We start from the raw sequence: 20,593 nt of genomic DNA, 5'->3' as shown, positions 1-20,593 counted from the left end.
GCGGCAGCCATGCTTTTACTCTTCGACTGTCCCTGTGGCAGGATTTGGGGACCCTCTTCTGCCTCGTCTGCTGGCTGTCTAGTCTCCACATCTATTTGTCTAACCCTTCACTGCTTAACTTACAGCTCATTTTTCTTACTTGTAAGCAAGAATCCTGACAGAACAGCCATAAGCTTAAGGAAAACCTGTTGGCCTGAAACCTAAACCACTGAAAACGGAGCAAATGTTCTGAGACGGCTGGACACTATGACATCCTTTCTTTCAAGGGAGATGACTCACCCTGAGGAGAGGTAGCTTCGTAGTCTCACTAGCAGGTCACAGCTAAACCCATGCCTGTGCCTTTGGTATCCTCTAGATTTAAGTTACCTAGGAATTGCACAGAAAGTGAAGGTTCTGGGCCAAGGATTTTAGCTCTGATAGACAACTGTCCCTCTAATCAAAGAGCTGGAGGATTGGTCAGAAGAGAGGCTTCTCCAGCTGCTTAACAGGTATCTTAACATTTAAGTGCTGGTAGAAAACAAATCAACCATGTTAACTGGTCTTGTTACAAATTCATGATTCTCAGCACAGTTAGGTCAAGCACAGTACCCAGCTGTCTTCTTGCCATCCACCAGGAAGTTGGTCCATACCTCCAAGCTGCTCCCTGTGCTCAACACCTAACTTGCAGTTTCCCACATTCCGTAGTGGGCCTAAACTGTCTTCACTCACTGTGACCTCTTGCAGGTTTCTTTCTTTCTACCTCTTAACATCTGGATAACATCTTTCTTTCTGGAGTCTAAAGTCATCCTTTTATGTCTCCTCTTAATACCTTTGTTTTTCTCTCTTTTGCTCTTCCTTCTCAGCCAAAGAATACTTAGGGTGCTTCTGATTCTTAAGTTTCTCCATGGCTCTGCCAGCTCTCCAATTACCACCAGGCCCCAGAGATGCTGGGCTTTAATCTCAGTATCATTAGCACTTAGAACAAGCCTATCAAAGAGTAAGCATGCAATATATGTCTGATGGATGAAAAGACTGAGTGAATGGAGGGCTGACAGAAGAAATAAACTGAGGCATACAAAGTACTATGGTATAGAAACAGTCCCCCCTCCGATTTTTCTACAAACATTTATTTGTGGGTTTTACAGGATTTAATGGAGGAGAGATACAATTTAATCCTGAAATACACTAGCATCCAATACAGCAGGGGTATCCAGAGCATAAAATGATTCCCAGACACTTCAGGGTTTGAATTATGAGATGGCAAAAGGGGTAAGGTTCAGAGAGCTGGGCCATTCTGCCATTAAAAATATGAAACACAAACAAGTCCTGCATCTTGGTTTTATCAGCTGCATCAACCATGAACACAATATGCTGAATACTTTAAGTTAGACCTGGTTCCTTCTCTATGGAATTTTCAAATTGAGGCTACAATTCCTCGTCATTTTCATAGTACTTGCTCCTCTCAGATTCTGCTCTGCCAATCTGCTCTTGCCGTTCGAGTATCTTTCTTACACCCGGTCATAATACTGGTTGGATTTATGGGGTCAAAATTCAAGCCCGAGTTCTGTCATCCATTAGCTCTAATGCTGGGTAAATAAACTCTAACTGAGGTTGCTTAAAGGATTAAATGTGACCATGCGTATACAGTATACACCATGATGCTTGGCATATAAGCCCTGTAAATATGTTAGCCATTACCATTCTCTTCTTTCTCCATCTTCCAACATGCTCAACTTCCCTTGTTCCCTAAAAGATACAAAATAAAAACCCTCTACCCTACAGGTCTTAGAGGCTCATCTCTCCTTTTTAGTAACAAACATCTGACAAAATAGGCAGTCTCCACCCATTCTGCCTCTCCACACCATGTACCCAATAACCCCTAACCACTCCAGTGGGACTCTCCATCCTATTTTACAGGAACTCTGGAAGTGAATCTTATCTCTAACTCAGCACCATCTCTTATGGACTCTTCTGTGCCATGTGGCTGTCCTAGTCCTTGGACCACCACTTTGATATCCGATGAACACATATATCATCTTCATTCTCTGCATCTCTTCTCTTCTGCCTCATTTCTGGGTATTACAAGGAAGGTTACTGACAAGCATGCACAGCACATGTGACTTATCATAAATGCAGAGAGCATGAGAACAACTTCCTTCAATCCATTTTAAAATGTGGCTAATACTCTCTCAGTAATATGTACCATAATCTATTTAACCAACCTCAAATTACTGGATATTTAGATTGTTTCTAATTTTTCACTATCATCAAGATCCTTGTGGAACTATCTTTGTACATCCTTTATTACTTCCTCAGTACACAGTACTAGAAGCAGAATTGTTAAATCAAAGAGTGTATTCAATTTTAAGTTCTTTAATATGTATAGTTGTGCTGCCCTCTAGAAAGGTTGTACTAATTCATCTTATTTTAGTTCTTATTTAGTTCATTATAAAGAACTCCAGAGATATTTATCTGATTTCTCTAGAGATAATTGGTAGACCTTAGAGTTGGTTTATAATGTCCTCTATTTTACCACCAACTATAAATACTTAAACAGTTGAATCAAGGATAGGACATTTATGTTTGCTTAAACATGTTAATATATCACTGTGGTGTTACTTTAATAAAACAGTTATTATTTTCCTTTGCCATGGCAATTCACAAAGAACTAGTGGAATATTTTTAAACTTGATCAACCTAGTTTTCTTGGTATGTCAGGTAGCTAAAGTAAATTAGCATATGTTCTATATTTGTCAAATAGGCACACAGCAGGAAAGGACTGCTTACTTTAGAAAAGATTGCTTAAATCTCTTTAATATGGAATTATCATCCTCACTTCTCCAAAGAATTTACACTTGCATAAGTAACTTGGCATTTGAAAAATTAGTGTAGAGCTGTCTTCCATTTTAAAGATGAAAGATAATTAATACTGCATGTTGGCTGATATAGGCATTGCTCAATAAATATTTGTTGGATAAATGAACATGTGAAACTAAACAATTTTTAACTAAAAATTATCTATCTATGTGCCTTGTTGGAAAGCCTTATAGGTAAGACCTAAACCTAGACTATAATCTATGATTTGTGTTTGACAGCTGAGAATGATTAAACTAGACATACTGGCTCTTAAAAAAAAAAAGGCCTAGTCATAAATTAAACTGTGCTGTAAATTCCTGTACCTCTAGGGGAGCAGATTCATCTGCATTGCAATTAGATGCCTCTTGCTAGAATTCTAGTAAAGCTGAAGTGATGGTAATCATTGAGACCTATGTACATCACAAAAAATCCACACAATCCTTTGGGTGCTGGTAAAGAAAGGTAATGAGGGCTCAAAGAGAAAAAGGACAAGAGCACCTAGCCACCCTCCAGGCACTGGAATTGTATTTATAACTCTTTTGAGAGATTAATAAAGCTGTCAGAGAAATAAATAAGAAAGCAATCAAAATCACAAAGGACAGACTGGCATAATTAAGGAAGCTTTCTGTCACTAAGGACCTTAGATTACATATTACTTACCTCATTTGGCTTAATAAAGTCACTGTTGTAAAGAACTTACCTGTGAATCATACAGGAATAATACTGACTGTAAACACTAGTACTCTCCATGGCAACCGGCTTTTACAGTATAAAAAGCAGGGATTGCGATGACTACGAGGTCAATTACAAATGTACTGTGATGATAAAGTATAAACCAGTTGACATTGATAAAACATGCATAGTTAATTTCAAATATTCTTATAGCTCTGATAGGCAAAGTATTGATGATGCTGTTAATTTTATTTTCAAGTTGCTAACCTTTGTTCAGCCTACAAAGATGCATGACAAATAAGTCAAGGTACTTAATCTGCCCCAAAACTGACTACACTATGTGCTATTTTATTATATATCACACACTCCAGAAGGTTTGGTAAACAGAATATATAAGTTTTTCAATCGCAGCTTGATTTAAATTCACACATTGGCAATAAGACATTTAAGATTAGTGGACCAGTATAATGAGGAATTTACTCAAGTGGGTAATGCACATTCATAAGGGGACAGAAAACAGAGGAGCGTTTTCAAGGATAAGCATCAAATGTTTGGAGGTTCTAGCAGAGGAGCGCAGCTACTCCTACACCCTTGACCAAGGAAACGGTCCTCCTCTATCAGGGTGGTCTTTCTCTTCCACCAAGCGTGCAGCTTTGAGGGACGCACATGGAACGGTGAGGGAGGAAGAGGACACTCGCCTAGCCAGCCAGATCAGCCGAGTCTGCCCTGGCGATCAGTGGGGTGACACACGTTGCAGCCAGATCGCCCTCACATCTGATAAGCATAAAATGTAAGGGAATATTTAGCTGAAGTTCACTTCCAAAATTACTTTTTAAATTAACATTTTTGGTATAATTACAAAGAAATAAATACTTGTGGGTAATTTAAATTTTCAGAGAAGGAAAAAACCCATCTGTAATCCACTGCTGAGATAACTACTAAAAACATTTTAGTGAAGTGTTTTCCAAACTTATTTATTTCTAAGAACAATGTAGAGACTTTTCTATAATGTAGATTCTTGGGTCCCTCTCCTAGAGAAACTGATTCCGTACAGATGGTACAGGGCCAGGACAATCTATGTTTTGTTTTGGTTTTGAGGGAGGGTCTCACTATGTAGCTCAGCTGGCCTGGAACTCACAGCAATCCTCCTGCCTCAGCCTCCTGAGGGCTGGGATTATAGGTGTGTGCCACCATGCCCAGCTGTGTGACCTATTTTTTTTTGTAGCTTTTTATTTTTTATACTATTTTTAATTTTTATTTTATTGAGTTCATTGGTACATTTAGGTATACCTTATGATCAAATTGATCATTGAGAATTTGTACCTGTACATGATATATCTTGATTCTTATTTTTTTCCCATTCCCCTGCCCTCCCTTAAACCCCCCACCCCCCCCATATATAAGCTACGTTTCCATTTTTTCCTATTTTTTTCTTTCCCTTCTTTCCTTTTCCCTGCCCCTCTCTCCCCAGTTCCCCTTTCCTTTTGAACATTTTCTTCCTATTTCACAATATCTATTATACATTTTGGACCTCAGGTACACCTTCAGTTTCTTACACTAGAGAAAAGATTGGGTATTTACACATATGTGTCCTATTTATTTCACTTATGAGTATGGCCTCAAGGTGCATCCATTTAGCTATAAATGTCTCTAGTTTATCTTTCTTTATGGCTGAGTTTTATATTACTCCATTTTATATTTTTAAAAAACCCACCTCTTCTTTATCCACTCAACAGTTGATGGGCTTTTGGGCTATTTCTAAGATTTGGCTATTACAAACTGTGCCGCTGTAAACATTGGTGAACCGTGGTATGATGCTTTTATTTCTTTTGGGAAGATACCCAGCAGAGGAATAGCAGGGTCAACTGGGACCTCTAATCCTAGCTTTCTGAGGAATCTCCACACTGATTTCCACAGTGGTTGCACCAGTCTACACTCCATTAGTGGAGAAGGGTTCCTTCCTCCCCGCAGCCCTGCAAACATTTGTTATTGGTTGATTTCTTGAGATCCAAGGATCAGTGGAACAGGTTAGAAGATGCAGAAACAACTCCAGACATACTCAGCCACCTCATCTTTGACAAGGGAGCCAAACTCCCTCACTGGAGGAAAGATAGCCTCTTTAATAAATGGTGCTGGAAAAACTGGATTTCAACCTGCCAAAGATTAAAACTAGACCCCTATCTTTCACCGTGCACTAAACTAAAATTGAGATGGATCGAAGATCTAAGTATTAAAACAAAAACACAAAACATGCTGGAAGAGAGGTTAGATAGAACTCTTGAAGACACTGGCATAGGAAAAGACTTTATGAACAAAACCTCAGTAGCATGGGAACTAGCACAAAAAATCGACAACTGGGATTTCATCTTATTAAAATGCTTCTGCACTGTAAGAGAAACCACCATCAGAGCTAAGAGACAACCTACAAGGTGGGAAAATTTTCCCAGCTGTTCCTCAGACAAAGGACTACTATCTAGAATATATAAAGAATTTTTAAAAATCAGGCCCCCCAAATTTAAAGACCCAATTCAAAAATGGGCATCTGAAATGAACGGACATTTCTCAGATGAAGAAGTAGAAGCAGGAAATAAAAATGAAAAAATGTTCAACATCACTCACTGGTTATTCGAGAGATGCAGATGGGCAATCTATTTTTAATAAGCAGCATAGATGAATTCTTATGAGACATATTTAAGATCCCCTTTTCTAGGACACATCTCTGTGTACACAAGCATCACGTGCGCGTACAGGTGCACACAAGCAACTCTTCTTTTGTGATTACTTACCTGCTTCAAGTCCCTTCTACAGTTGATTTTTGCCAGGTTGTCCTCTTCTACAGATGACTTAAAGAAGTGAGGCACTAGTGATCACTAGTACCATAACAACTAATGGCCTCTTCATCCAAACCTAAGGCCAGAACTCAATAGGGACAATCAAGAAAAGTGCTTTCTTTTCCACATCGTTGGGAATATGTCACTAAGGTCCTCAGCGAGAAGAAGCTAAATAGTCAGATTTTATTTTCCAAAATTTCACTGTCCTTGGTTTTTAAGGTTTGAGCCCAAGGGCATTTCCTTTATTGGAAATAAGCAGCAAGATTTGGATTCACTGCTTCTATGCCAAGACCTTGAAAATAAAACCAAACATGCTTATACCAGCAACACATTTTGTAGCTGTAATTTGAAACTGCTGATCCTACTTTATTTCCGTTAACCTCCAATCTCAGTATATGGCAAGTGGGTAGAAAGCAAGGAAAAAGATAAAAATATAAAGAGGAGCTCCTTGCACTCATCTAATATTAAAGAGTCGAAGCTAGACCTGATTTCCTCCCTAGGACAAAAGACAGAACACCTACCAAGTTGCCTGGGAAGTCGAACTATCCAAGGCTGGTTGCTATAATATCCTGTTAACCCATCCTAACATGAGCTTCAAGTTTCCAATTCAGGGACTATCTGTAGTAAATATGTCAATCTCAGGAAACTTTTTACACTCTTCTATATAGTACTCTCATTTTCTTTGCCATTCCCTTTATGTTATTTTAAATATGAGGGCAGTGAGTCAGTTTTCAGTATATTCAGTCATGCCTGCTCTTTTACGAGGCTTTCTAGGGGCCCGCCGGAAGATTCCCTTACTACCACCTTGTATTTCTTATAAATAAACCAGTTTTGCTTTTATCATGTTGAAACTTAGGCTCATGTTATTTATAATATGCTGTTATTTTCTCTTGTAACCAAGAATCTGAGGCAAATTTGCAGCTGAATTCTGAGTAAGATCTTATGGTTTACAGTAAATAATTTTATTACCAACACAAGCTGCATTTTGTTTTTCTTGCCTCTACATTTCATGCTGATTTACTCCTCTAATTACTATTACTTCATAAGTGACCTCAAAATCTTTTTCACTTTCCTAACATTTCTTTTTGTTTTAACTCAATTCCATATATTTATCATTTACAACATATTTAAAAAATATATGTGTATACTGTGGAAGACTACATTGAGCTAATTAACATATGCGTTATGTCACAAACTTTTTGAAGGGAAAACACTGAAAATCTACTCCTAGCAATTTTCAACAACATAGTACATTAATGATAGTCACCATGCTGTAAAGTAGATCTCTTGAATGAACTTAATTCTAATTGAAATTTTGTATAATTTTGACCAACACCTCCCCAACCCGTCTCTTCCCACTAGGCCCTGGTAACCACCACACTAATCCCTACATCTGTGAGTTTAACTTTTTTATACTCCACATAAAAATGTCAAATATTTTAAATTAACTTATAAACTAATGTAGCAGTAGCATCAATAAGCACGGCACTAATAACTACAAAATTATAGAGAACATCTTAAAGATCATAAGAAACAATATTTGAGTTATCTATTACTGTAATCTACATATTTTGTTTTTGTTTTTGTTTTTTTGATACTGGGGATCAAACTCAGGGCCTTGCGCTTGCGAGGCAGGCAGGAGAACCACTAAGCTAAATCCCCAGCCCTGTTATCTACATATTATCTGTACTATTTTTGAGTTATCTATACTATTAGTTACTATCTCATTGGGTACAAATAAACACTATTATCAGTCCTTTGTACCCATGGATTCTACATCTACAGCTTCACCCAAATGAGTGTAGAAAATATTTTTTAAAAATTTGTATCTGTACCAAACATGAAGACTTTTTTCCTTGTCATTTGTCCTTAAATAATATGGTATAGCAACCATTTATACAGCATTTACATTGTTATTGGGTATTATAAGTAATCTAGAGATCATTTAAAGTGTATGAGAGGATGAGCATAGGTTACATGTAAATACTATGTCATTTTATACAAGGGACTTGAGAATTCTCGGATTTTGTTACCCACAGTGACCTGGAATTGATTGCTGGTACACAAGGAACATATGTACTTAATGTACATAAGACTTAATGAAGAATTAAGACATGAAATTATCTCAGTAGTTTAAAAATACATTTGACCGAGCATAAAAACCAGTTATCATAAAAACTTATCAGGAACTAAAAGAGAACCCCTTTAACTTTTTTAAAGAAATCTACCAAAAATTTACAGCAAGTATGATACTCAGTGGTGGAATTTTGTGAACATTCCCATTAAAATCACGAACAATACAATGATGAGTATGATGTGTTGTTGGTTTTACTCAAGAAATCTTAATCATTGCAATATAAAATGGCAAAAAGAGTAAAACTTCCTTGTAAACAAAATGGCCCTCATTTGAAAACACTTAAAAGAAGCACTTGAAACTCAGAACCAAAAAGAGGTTATTAAGGTGCCTAGACAGACATTACAGAAAAAAAAAAAATAACAAACTTCTCTTTTATATGTAACAGTAAGCCACAAACTACAATTGAAAATGCTTCTGACAATAGCAAAACAATTTAAAATAACTGAGAACAGTTAATAAAAAATGTACAATATCTTCATGATTATTGTAAAATTGCACTAACAGATACACAACCTCATTAACTGGAGTGACACACAATGTCTATCATGCTAACATTTTTTCATGAACTTTCAACATTTCCAAAGCTTCTAAGCAAACAATTCTGACCTCAGGCTGACTTAGCTGAAACAAATGCACAACAATTTAAAAAGCTCATAAGATCTAAAACCAATTAGTTGTCTCACAGTATTTACAAGTTTGGATAAGACTATATTATAATTATATAAATAAGCTCGATCAGTAATTTTTTAAAAATCCATTATTCTGTAGTCTCTAAGCAAAACCCCTTCTGTCACACACTAAAAAGTTCTTTAGGCCAACCTAAACACACACCTGTAATCCTAGATTTTTGGCAGGCTGAGGCAGAAGGATCACAAGTTGAAGGCCAGCCTGGGCAATTTAACAAGACACTGTTATAAAATTAGAAAATATAAAAAATGGCTGTAGATGTAATTCAGTGGTAAAATGCTTGCCTAGCCAGCATGAGGCTCTGAGTTCAACCCTCAATACCTTAAAAAAAAATTTTTTAAGACCAGATATGAAATACAAACATATACTTCCATATGTAATCTTTTTCTCAATTTCAAGGATGTAAAATTTCCATCAGCTTTTAGGGATGGATAAAAAAATAAAACTCATATTTAGGCATTCAGGATTGCTTATACTGTTTTCCTGCTGTTTAGACCCCACTTTTACCATCAATTGAATTACACCATCATGTGGTCATAAATGATGAGCTAAGTGTAAGACAAAACAAAATTCAAAATAGATCAATTCTGCCACTTGTTAGCAGTTCTAGCAAAAGGAAGTAGGAAGAAAGAAGCAATTGCTAATAAAAACAAGTAGGAGGAGTTGGAGAAATACATGAGAATGTTTTATTTAAAACATCTTTGCTCTTCACAATACAGGTTAAACATATTTAGCTGCACTAATCATCTACTGTGCTAGACAATGCTGGCTGCCTATGAACAGCCATTCTTTTAATACAAAGAAAGAAAAGCCTAAATGTTTTTCAAGGACTGGTGATCAGATGACTCAAGAGATAAATTAGACCAATCTTGATGAGTCTATGCCAATGAAGGTAACTCATTCACCTTGCCAGCAGTCCCCTGGATGTATAAGGGACAGATTCCAGGTTGCCTGTGCAGAACGAGCTCTTTGCATGCACAAATTCCTGTAATAAAATGATGTATTTGTGTATTTTCCTATACATTTAAAGACTACTAATATCTAACACAATAAAATGCTATGTAAATGGTTGCTACACTAAATTGTTTAGGGAATAATGACAAAAATGTATTTCTACATATGTTCAATACAAATGCAATTTTTTTTCCTCCAAATATTTTCTAACTGTAGTGGGATGACTCTGGATGTGCAGCAAATGGCCATGGAGAGCCCACTGTGGTTGATTTAGAAATAGACTGGTAGAGACAATGAACTGTAATGGGAAGTCTACTAAGGTCCCTTCTAGAGGATCCTTCTAATCTCTCTTAAAAGAAAAAGCCATAAGAAAGGATGTTTTCTCTTTCTGCCTCTGGCTACTTGGAGTTGCAGCAGTCACTTTATAACCAACTAAGTCAGTTTAAATAGAACCAACACATTAAGAATGGCAGAGCAGAAGGACGGAGTGGCCTCATTAAGCCAATAAATTATCTAATCCATAGATGACTCCATTTCCAGACTATTTCTTAAATCAGACCAAAAAAACCAATCATCTCCTTTTAACATTTAAGTCATTTTGAGCTTCATTTTCTTGTGATTAGAAATTAAAAAAAAAAAAATCCAAACTGATTCAGTTCCAAGCGTAGTATGAGCTGAAATGAGTACTTGTGGAAACTTACAGTCATCCCCATGTAAAAGCTAAATGTACACAGTTTATGCTTTTAAAGGGAGGTGAAAAGTTTCCAAAGTGATTTCACTAATAGAAGAGGACTGAGTTACGTGCTATTTGGATGTTTGGCTAGAATAGCATTTTCCCTTTTGCTCAAAAGAAGATACAATCTTTTAAGCCTCTGTTTCTGGTGCTTGTAGCCCTTCTACTTCTTTTTCCAGTCTTAAAACATATTTTACAATACATTTTTTATGAACCCTGGCAAAGTCAACCTTGACATTGCTTTTGGAAATCAGTATGATTTACATATGCATTTTATTTTTTCTTTCAAAGAAAACAGGATTTTAAAATTGCCTCTCTTTGGTATTGTTCTACATCATCAGTAAGTCCTCAGAAGGAGTATAAGGAAACTTTAAAATGTTTTTCCAATTAATTAAAATGTGATTCCAAACCAGAACTTTGAATTCTGGTGAAGTATAAATTAAGTTTCATGTACAAATACAAACTGACAAACAAAGTATGGCTTATAAAAGCCAATATCTAAGTACCATATAAGAGTCCATGAGTTCAAGGATTGCCAAAATTAATGATGATTATTTTTCTCTTCCTGGTTTATGACAGTTACTGTGGGACCTGTTTCTGTCTGAAGCAAATGCAGAATTTATAAATAATGTAAATAGCTCTAGGATCCCTTCACCATGGCAGTAAATCTCTTGTCTAAAGCTAGAACTGTTTCTTTTATACTTTAATGGATTAGGTCAGTTTAACTTAGTTTACATAGTCTTAATACAGTTCTACTGCCATATGTATGCTTAATGAATATTTGACAGTGGTGACTATGGTGACATAGAACAAATCTTAGTGTCTATGGAAAATGATAACATACTCTAAGCAATTTTACACCAGTGGTAAAACTATATAAATGAGAGTGATGTCTTCTATATCAGGGTATTATTTTAAGCAAAACCAAGTGAAAGAGGAAGGTACATAAATTAATATTTACTATTTATATGTGCTAAACACTTATATAACTTCTATATATACTACTGTATTTCATTTTAACCATAATCCTACGAACTAGGTGTTGGGGTGCCATTTTCCTAACTCTAAGATGTCACGGATTGTATGATGAGTCACTATTAAGAAATTCAACAAATGAAAATATGATATACCATTTGTAACATACAATTTGACAACAGAGATTTTAAAATGTAAAAATAAATACAATATTGATAAGAAAATGTGCATAAATACATAACTAGTTACCAGCTGTCCGGACATAGACTATCCTTTCTTCCTTCCTGAGTTCTGACTAATAAAATTGCTAGTTAATTCCAGACCAAAGTGGTGAAGAATCATGAATTCCTGTTGCATTCTCTCTCATCCTATCTATCAGAGCTGAGGTGACAGCACTGACAACCCTGCAAGTACCTGTTAAGTAGGGCAGAGCCTCTGTGTGAACCTGGTACCAGAAAGACTTGAGGAACAGAGCCTCAAACCATGTTCCAGACGGGAAGCCACCGTTGTCTTTGATGTCACTTTCATTGTTCAGCTTATGTCATCTGGGAACTTACCTGTTAATAACTAGAACTGCTCCAACTTGTACAGTGGCAGATTAGAATTTGTCAGATTCCAAAGCCTGGACTCACTCTGCTGCACTATGCAAATATAAAACTCCAAACTTACCTTAAAAACATAAATAAAGCAGTACTGAACACTTTATTTTTAAAAAGGTTTCATCACTTGGTTTGAAAAATTGGAAGAAATCAGATTTAAAATTAGTATGCTAGGGAAAAGGTATAGAGAGGAACAATTAAAGTTGTGTGTGTGTCATAGCACACATGTAAGAGAAAAAAACAGAACAAAGGAAGGATTTCCAAAGCGGGTAAAAGTTACACATTCATGTATGCATTCCTTCTGTTCTGACAGTAATGCAGTCTGGGTTTATGAAAAGAAGCTCTATGCAGTTGTTAGAATCCTAGCCTGCTGTTTTAATATCTCAAGACAAAGATGGCGCTGGTTCCTAAAATATCTCGACCTAAAGGAAAAGGAAATGGAAAAGTGAATGGCTTGACTGACAATGGAGGAAAGGGGGATGAAGAGGGTGACAGAAAAGATGAGAAGTGAAGAACACAGGTTCTGGATTCAAGACAAAAGTTTGAACCACAGCTCCACACTTGCCAGACTAGCGGCCATAATTTCACATAATCATTTAACTTCTCTTAAGAGTCAACTCTGTCATTGATAAATGGTGTCATAACAGAAGGTTTCGTGCTATGATGAGAACTCCATGAGAAAACACATGCAAAATGCACCTGTAATACCTGGGTGAGCACACGCTGAGTGCTAGTGCTATTATATTTGTTATCATTAATTATTAGCTTCCTTTTCCATGTAATTGCAAATAGCCAGTTGTGCTTAAAGTACATCTCTTCTGCCCCACAGAAACCTACTGAGGCTAGGAGCCTGAGGAAGTTTCTGTTTCAATTTTTTAAATTGTTTTTAACATGCTTTGAGGGAACATGAACAGAGAAAATGAAAGTATGTTTCTTACATGATATTTTGATACTGGTTTCACTTTATTGCTCACATAAAAATAGCACCCCCCCATTTTACTATATTGTAAGGAATAAAAAAGAAAATTAAAAAGAAAAAACCTTACCCGTTGTTTTTCATTTGTACCCTTTTTATTGGTCTCCTTTCTCTTTTCATCTTCATACACTAGAACAAAGTCAATTCTTCGCTGGCCATCATTAAAAAAGAGGGAGTCGGGTTTTCCATTAAATTCTTCCTGTGTGGAATAAAAAAAAGAACATAATAAAATTCTTTTGAAAGGTGCTGACTATAAGTGTTTATCTCCTAGCTTTAATAGTTTCACTGATGTGCTCATTGAGAAAGAGAAATTCATCCGTTACCAGTTACATGACCAAGCAGTCCTGGCCACCAGGATCTTTGGAAGCGTAGTCTGTTGTTAGTGAGAGCAAATCTTTGAATTGAGTAGTTTACATTATCACAAATGCACAGGAATACGTCAGTATTCTGCATAAAATTCAATCATCCCAGAACTATTAAAATAGCAAGGGAATATCAACTTGGGAAATGAACAGAGTAAAAAAGACCTGCCTAGTCAAAGGACTGAAGTTTATTTAAACAAGAAAAAAATACAAGGTCAATACTGTTGAAAATTCATCCTATTTTCTGACTTTTAATCATTTTCATGATTTCTCTAGACATCATCTTATTTATTTACTTTGGTTCTGTGAGACAGGGTCTTGCTGTGTATTTCAGGCAAGACCTAGTCTTGACTGACTCACTAGGCAGTCCAGGCTGGCCTCGAACTCACAGCAATCAAGTGCTGGGATTATAGGCGTGCACCACCACACCCAGGCAAGACCTCATCACTTTAAAGACAGTGTAATTTTATTCCTTAACAAATGCCACAAGAAACATTCCTTATATACAAAAACCACTAGTCACTGGTGTTTGCCCTCAAATCCACAAATAATGTACCCTCACCCACAGCAAACAAATTTTTTAATTGTTTAAAAATAACAATAATAACAAGTTAAATGAGTCTTTATTTAGAGCCTAAGAGACTACTGCATAAAAACAAAGAAAAAATAGGAGAACACAGGTCTAATACAATTTAAAACAATCTCTATTATCATATGGATCTGGATACAAGTAGTTTAATTTACTCTGAAGATGGGTTGTATTCTCAGATAACTTGTCAGAATGCTTATGTTAATTTTGTTGTTGCTTAACAATCAGATTTCTTTTTAGCTAATAAGTAGTATTTTTAAAATTTCATTTTCCCCCATTTAAAACTGATGGGAGACTACATTGCGCCATCATTTGATGAAACTACTTATATGTTTTGTTCATTAAATGCGATTCATTCTCCTCTGTATTCAGTATCAATTAGCACAGAAATCACCTTATTTTACAACCACCACACTACTTCCTCCTTGTCGTCACACTTTTGAGAAGAGGTATTTTTTGCAACACATATGAAACTGGTACTTGTTATTCCTTTTCTCTCTCCCACCAGGGAAGTGTGTAAAGGCTTACTGCTATCAATTCAAAAGGCTCCCCACTAAGCAAATTATTCCACATACAAAAATGAACACTGAGGATGTAACTCGCCTCCCTCCACTTTCCAGTCTCATTTAACTGACCACCGATGATGTGACTGTCTTCAGACTTTTCCTATCCAGGTCACTGAACATACAGGAAAATATGACATGTCAATGCCTTACGCTGATGCCTTAATCTAATTCTTTCATTTGCTATGCTAGTTATTTAAAACAAATAAACATTAAGAGTATTTAAAGCATATAAAAATACGAAGCCCTGTCTTTTTCATTTGGGCCATTGAGTTCTTTAAGTACCTTCAATTTCTCTTCCTTTCAATGTTGGCGACAACCAGGTTAGCTACTAAAAGGAATCTGTATGTGAAGGGGGAAAAACAGAATAATTTCTCAGAATGCCAGAGGAAAGCAAAGTAGGGTGGAACATAGAAAAGTCTGATCATATTTGTAGACATATGAAAAGTGGACAGCAAGCAACTTGTTCTCTGTAGCTGTTAGTGGAGTCCTGCAGGCACTTGTAGATGTGAACTTCTGCAGGCTGGGATGAGAATCACATCTGTACTTGGCTCCAAGCACTCTTTTCTTGTGTGGCCACTACATGGTGGCAAGGCTGGCAGTTAGCTCCCAAATGTTCTGCACGCATGCCTCTTGTGTGATAAAGGCCACGGCTCTTTGTTTGGAAGAAAACCCTAATGTGCTGGCAGCAGTTTCCTGTGTGAAATAAGTAGGTCAAACTCTGCTATGATACTATCAGAATGTAATGCCAGGGAAAAGAGTCCCAATCTCCCTACTGCTGTGAAATCCAAATTTCTCATCTTCTGGCAGGAGACAGTTCTACCAGGTGATTATGAAGAAGGCAAAAACTAAAGGCTGGGCTGTACAGAATATGTTACAAGAAAGGGAACTGGTCTAAATAAAAAGACTGGCTTATGAACAAAAACACTATTTAAAGTGTGGGGGGGTGACCAGAGATTTTCAGTGTTAAGTTCCATTACAGACCTAACTAATGCAAGAGTACTTAAAATGACAGACAACTTAAAAATAAATTATTCCTTTCCACGCGTTTTACTTTGTCTGAGGAAGTAAAATTTTAATAGTTCTCAAAATAAATACTGGTAATCTTCTTTAAATGACTGGTAATTCAGAGATGAATTATTCAAGTCCTGACCTCCATGCCCTCTCTCTGTGTCTAAAATTTTGATCTTGGGGCTTTTCTGCTGAGTCAAACGGCACCAAGATGAAACACCCAAAAAATCTGAAACCCACTTATTCCTGTTTAGCAGCTTAAATTTAAAAATACTTAAAGAAAAAGTTTAATATTGATCAAGTAAAATCGTTTTAGAGATCAGAGCTCATGTATGGCTGCTGACTTTCCCATTGGGAAATTAATCCTTATGGTCAGCAAGGTAACGTATTGTTACTTGTTACCCTAAAGGTCTTGGAAAATGCCTTCAATGCCAAGGTAATAAGTCAGTTGCTGGTTTCTAATACTTCACCTTTCTTTCTGGAAAAAAAATCAAGCAAATGTCTAATCACAATTTGGAGTCTGTAATACATTCAATCTGCTTATATGAATTTCCCCCTTGGTCCTGAGGACATCAGATCCCACTAATCTGGATTCATTTACTTTTACTTACTTTCTTTCTTTCTTTTTTTTTCTTTTTGGTTCTGGGGATCAAACTTGGGTCCTTGCACTTGCGCAGCAGGTGGCGAAACCACTGGCTAAATCCCTGGCCCTAGATTCATTTACTTTCTAGTGGCAACCTGACCTGATGCTGTACTAAAAGTTAAAGGCTGAAGCAGTTAAAAGGACTACCGATGTTCCTTGGTACAGCAAAATAAACCAAAACACTGCCAACCAGTACAGAACTTGAGCAGCTCTGTCTTTGACTTTGACACTGCACACTTGAGATACAGAGAAGGCTTGGTCTGAGCAAGGGGATGTCTGAAAGCAGAGCTTGGCTGAGTAGGGCAGGAAAGGGACAGAGTACAAAGGAAGGTCAGATGGGATTCACCCCAGTGATGTTTTCTAGGCTTCCCTCCTCTTAGTCTCGCTTCTCTCCTTCTTTTAATCATTCTTTCAACAGAAGAACCCCAAAAGGCAATTATTTTTCTTAATCTAATCTGGCCAGTAATTCACATAGCAAAATTACTCTGCCCAGTGCTAGTGTGAGTTTAAGAACACGGAACAGGTTTTTGCTTGTTCTGTTTTACTACTGGTAAGGAAGTACGTGTAAATACCAGTCTTGTCCCTGTAGCAAGTGGAGACCCCTGCTACTGTAAGACAGCAGTTGAGAAAGAATGAGCATTTTCTACTAATAGTTGCTTGGCAGGAAAATATCTCCTAAGCAACCTCTCACCAAAATAAAGCAGTGGTCTTTTCCTTGAAAATAATACTTCATTAAATGAAGAGGAACTACATGATGGAGAGGTCTGTCTTCTGGTAGAGAAAAGAGAGCCGGGGTGAGGGCCTGGGGAAAGAGCCACCTGAGTCTAGGTGCTCTGTGACATGCAGCACGGTCGTACTTGAGCAGTTCATAAGCTGCTAATAAGCACTCTTCCAAGTTCCCACACACGAGTATGTTAGGACTTTGTGAGTTCATAAAATACGTTGGTTCTCAACATTTGTCCAGTCTCACGTTTTACAAACGTCTTTACAATGGATCCTCAACCTTTTGGGAACCACGTCCCACTTCATTATGGAAGAATCTTGTCTAATCATTAAAAATGCTGAACTAAAATTATTTGTTTGAGGTCTGGATAAAAAGCAGTCATGTTGGAGTCTTTGCTCCAACTCTTATTTAAGGGGGCCCAAAATGTGTCCTGGACAGGAAGCGACACCAACTGTATCTCTAGGACTTCCAAACGATCTGAGATTGGGGTGTATTCCAGGCTCGTTTGAATTAATGGTTTTGACTTTTACACAGCAAGCTGTGAAAAAAGTTTATTATTTAATAATGGTTAAGAAATTACAATATGAAAAAAAGCAAAATCCTTTATGTAAATATTCAGATCTCAAAAAATTTGGAACATAATCACATTTACATGCCATGTAGTTATGAATAATATATAATTTCTAAGTATTTTTCCTATCTATAACAGAGTTCAGGCAAACTCACAGTACAAATAAGTGAAACACTTTTTTTCCTTCACACAATTATGCAAAAATACTGTAGAGATGAGAGAGACCACGTCAAATTTTATTGTGGTTAAAATGCAAATTACAAAGAGAAATGCCAAAATTTAAGCCAAAAAAAGGGCCAAGAACTTTACGGACGGGCAAGCTGAAAGCTGAAGGTGAAAAGATAGTATTGTTTGTTTCGGTACCGGGGATCGAACTCCGGTCCTTGTGCTTTCAGGACAGGTGGCGGAACCACTGAGCTAAATGCCAGGCCCGAAAAGACTAATATTGTAAAAAGCAGAGGTGGGAGGAAAAGGAAGTACTATATTAGTAACAGGGACACAGAGAAGTACATAGGCACTGGGGAGCCACACAGGAACTTGTTTTTGACCAGGCCAGGCATTCAGGAATGTGCTGAAGGCAAAGAAGTGCAGTAGAAAAGGAGCCTATTCATGGTGAGGAAGGCATTCTGCAGTGAAGACCCCGAGTCTGTTTTAGAGTCAAGGGTGTTAGGGTATTCCAAGCACAGCCCTTGGTGGTGACTGTGATGACCCAGATGATTTTTGTACAAATCACACTGAATCCTTCCCCACTCTGTTAACCACACTATTCACTTCTGAAGGCCAGTGCCCAACCTTGCTCACCCTGAATTCCCTGCTGAGCCTCTGTATGGAGCAGAAGCTCAAGTTTACTTTTTTCTTAGAATACAGAATGGTTTACTTCTGAAGATAAAATTAATGTACATTCAATATAGGAAAATTATGAACATACAGAAAAGTATCAAGGAAAAAATAAAAGTCATATGTAATCCTATTTCTCAGAGATGAACTGAGATTCTTAAAATTCTGAAGTACATCTTTGAAGCCTACATGCTTGTGCATGCACATTAACCAAAATGGTACGATACTATACATTCTGTTTTATAAACATCACAGACATTATTCTAGCTTTATATAAAGCTCTGCATCATCATGTTTAATAGCTGCAATATAATTCAGTTAAACAGTTCCTCCACTGATGAACGCGGAAGTTGCTCCCAATTTTCTGCTTTTATAAACACTGCTGCAAAGCCTCCTTGTACATATGTATATGTGCACATGTTCAATTACTTTTTCGTTAGGCTAAATTCTGGAAGCAGAATGTAAGTGCCATGGCCTCTCTAAAAGTTTCTGATACAGAGGTTGCTAACTGTCACCGAAAACCCATAAAATCAACACATCCAATCAGCATGACAGTGCCTTGTACCAGCCTCACTAAATTAACAATCTTTTCTACTCTACCCCATATCACAGTCAAAATAATGTAATTTTTTTCATTTGTACGTTTTAACTAGGGGGCACTAACATTATTACTATGGGGCCTGCCCAAAGGAATCACTACTTTTTTGTGTAATACCTACTGCTATCCTTGAGCTCATCGAACTATCTTCTTATTTAATCACTTGTTAGTAGGTTCTCTTGAGTTTTACTGATGAGATCCTAAAGACCACACAGGGAAAAGAATGAGTGTGTAAAAGGCAATATAGAATAGACTTATAGGACTCCTGGTGGTTCAGTCTAGGAACCTTGTGACTGAAAAAAGAACTGCTAAGTGAGGGAAGGCACCTCTTCCAAGGTGAGCACTCAATTTGAGATGTGCAGGGAAGGGTGAGGAGAGGTTTCTCTGCATCCCAGGCAATCGAATTGTGATTCAAAACCACTGTGGATTCTGATACCCATGAGAACAGGTGGAATGTGCTGCCTGCTAAGACACCCTTGGAAGGTGATGCAACAGGAAGTGGTCACCAAAAGCAGAACAGGGAATAATGTATAAGGTGACCTTAGAGCATTCATTTTTACCAAATATGTCCCAAAATGAAAGGGGAGAAATAGTCTAGGGCATTGTCAGCTGGCCCTGGGCGCAGCAATATTGATATTTTCTCTGCAATGTGGACATTTAACAGGAAGGTATCGTGCTAATTTTACATCACCACTTATTGACTGCCTTTCTGATGTGGATTACACACACGTCACCTGCATAACTACCAAATATCAGTTATGTATTTTGACTCATACTTTTCTCTAGATTTAGTACCTACTATTACTTACTTGGCTCATGATGATACCCATTGAAAGTTAAAATTGATGTACAAAAAAAAATGTTTAAAGTCTATTTTAACCCAGTAAATGACTACAACTAGTTCAGTTTATATCAGCTGGTTGTTTGATAGATATTATTTTTCTTCCTTCAACTAAAAATCTGGTTTATGAGAATGGCTATTCTTTGTGGTAGGAAAAGGAGGATGTACAGATGTTTCCAAAGTGCATGCAGGTACAAACACACAAAATAACCCTAGATGACTCATTTAAAACAATGTAAAAACAAAGAGCAAAATAAAAGACAATAAGAGGTAGCGAGATAGATCTTTCTCAAATGGGAAGGGGATCAAGAGATGCAGGGAGGGTAGAGGAAGTGGAGGGACGGGGGATGAAAAAAAGGAATGAGGATGTGCTATGTACATGCAGCAATTCCACACAAGGAATGTAAACATTTTCGTTGCAAACATGCACCAAAAGAGTCAGGGGGATCAAGACA

The 20,593-nt window shown here is 37.1% G+C and overlaps 1 protein-coding gene across 2 annotated transcripts in view; it reads right to left on the bottom strand.

Moving 5' to 3' along the window:
* The window catches only part of Ano6 (anoctamin 6), a 181,697-nt gene that overhangs the window by 69,776 nt on the left and 91,328 nt on the right, over window positions 1–20,593 (bottom strand). For both annotated transcript variants that reach the window (XM_004863154.4, XM_087199956.1), the window contains exon 3: window positions 13,470–13,598. In XM_004863154.4, the coding sequence (XP_004863211.1) occupies window positions 13,470–13,598 (129 nt within the window). The remainder of the gene's footprint in view (window positions 1–13,469; window positions 13,599–20,593) is intronic.

The sequence above is a fragment of the Heterocephalus glaber genome, unplaced genomic scaffold (genome assembly GCF_053883595.1).
Source record: "Heterocephalus glaber isolate CG9 unplaced genomic scaffold, H.glaber_assembly_v1.0 deba00001733, whole genome shotgun sequence".
NCBI classification, from domain to species: domain Eukaryota; kingdom Metazoa; phylum Chordata; class Mammalia; order Rodentia; family Bathyergidae; genus Heterocephalus; species Heterocephalus glaber.
The sequence above is the reverse complement of the archived record's forward strand: the minus strand, read 5'-3'. Positions and strand labels throughout refer to the sequence as shown.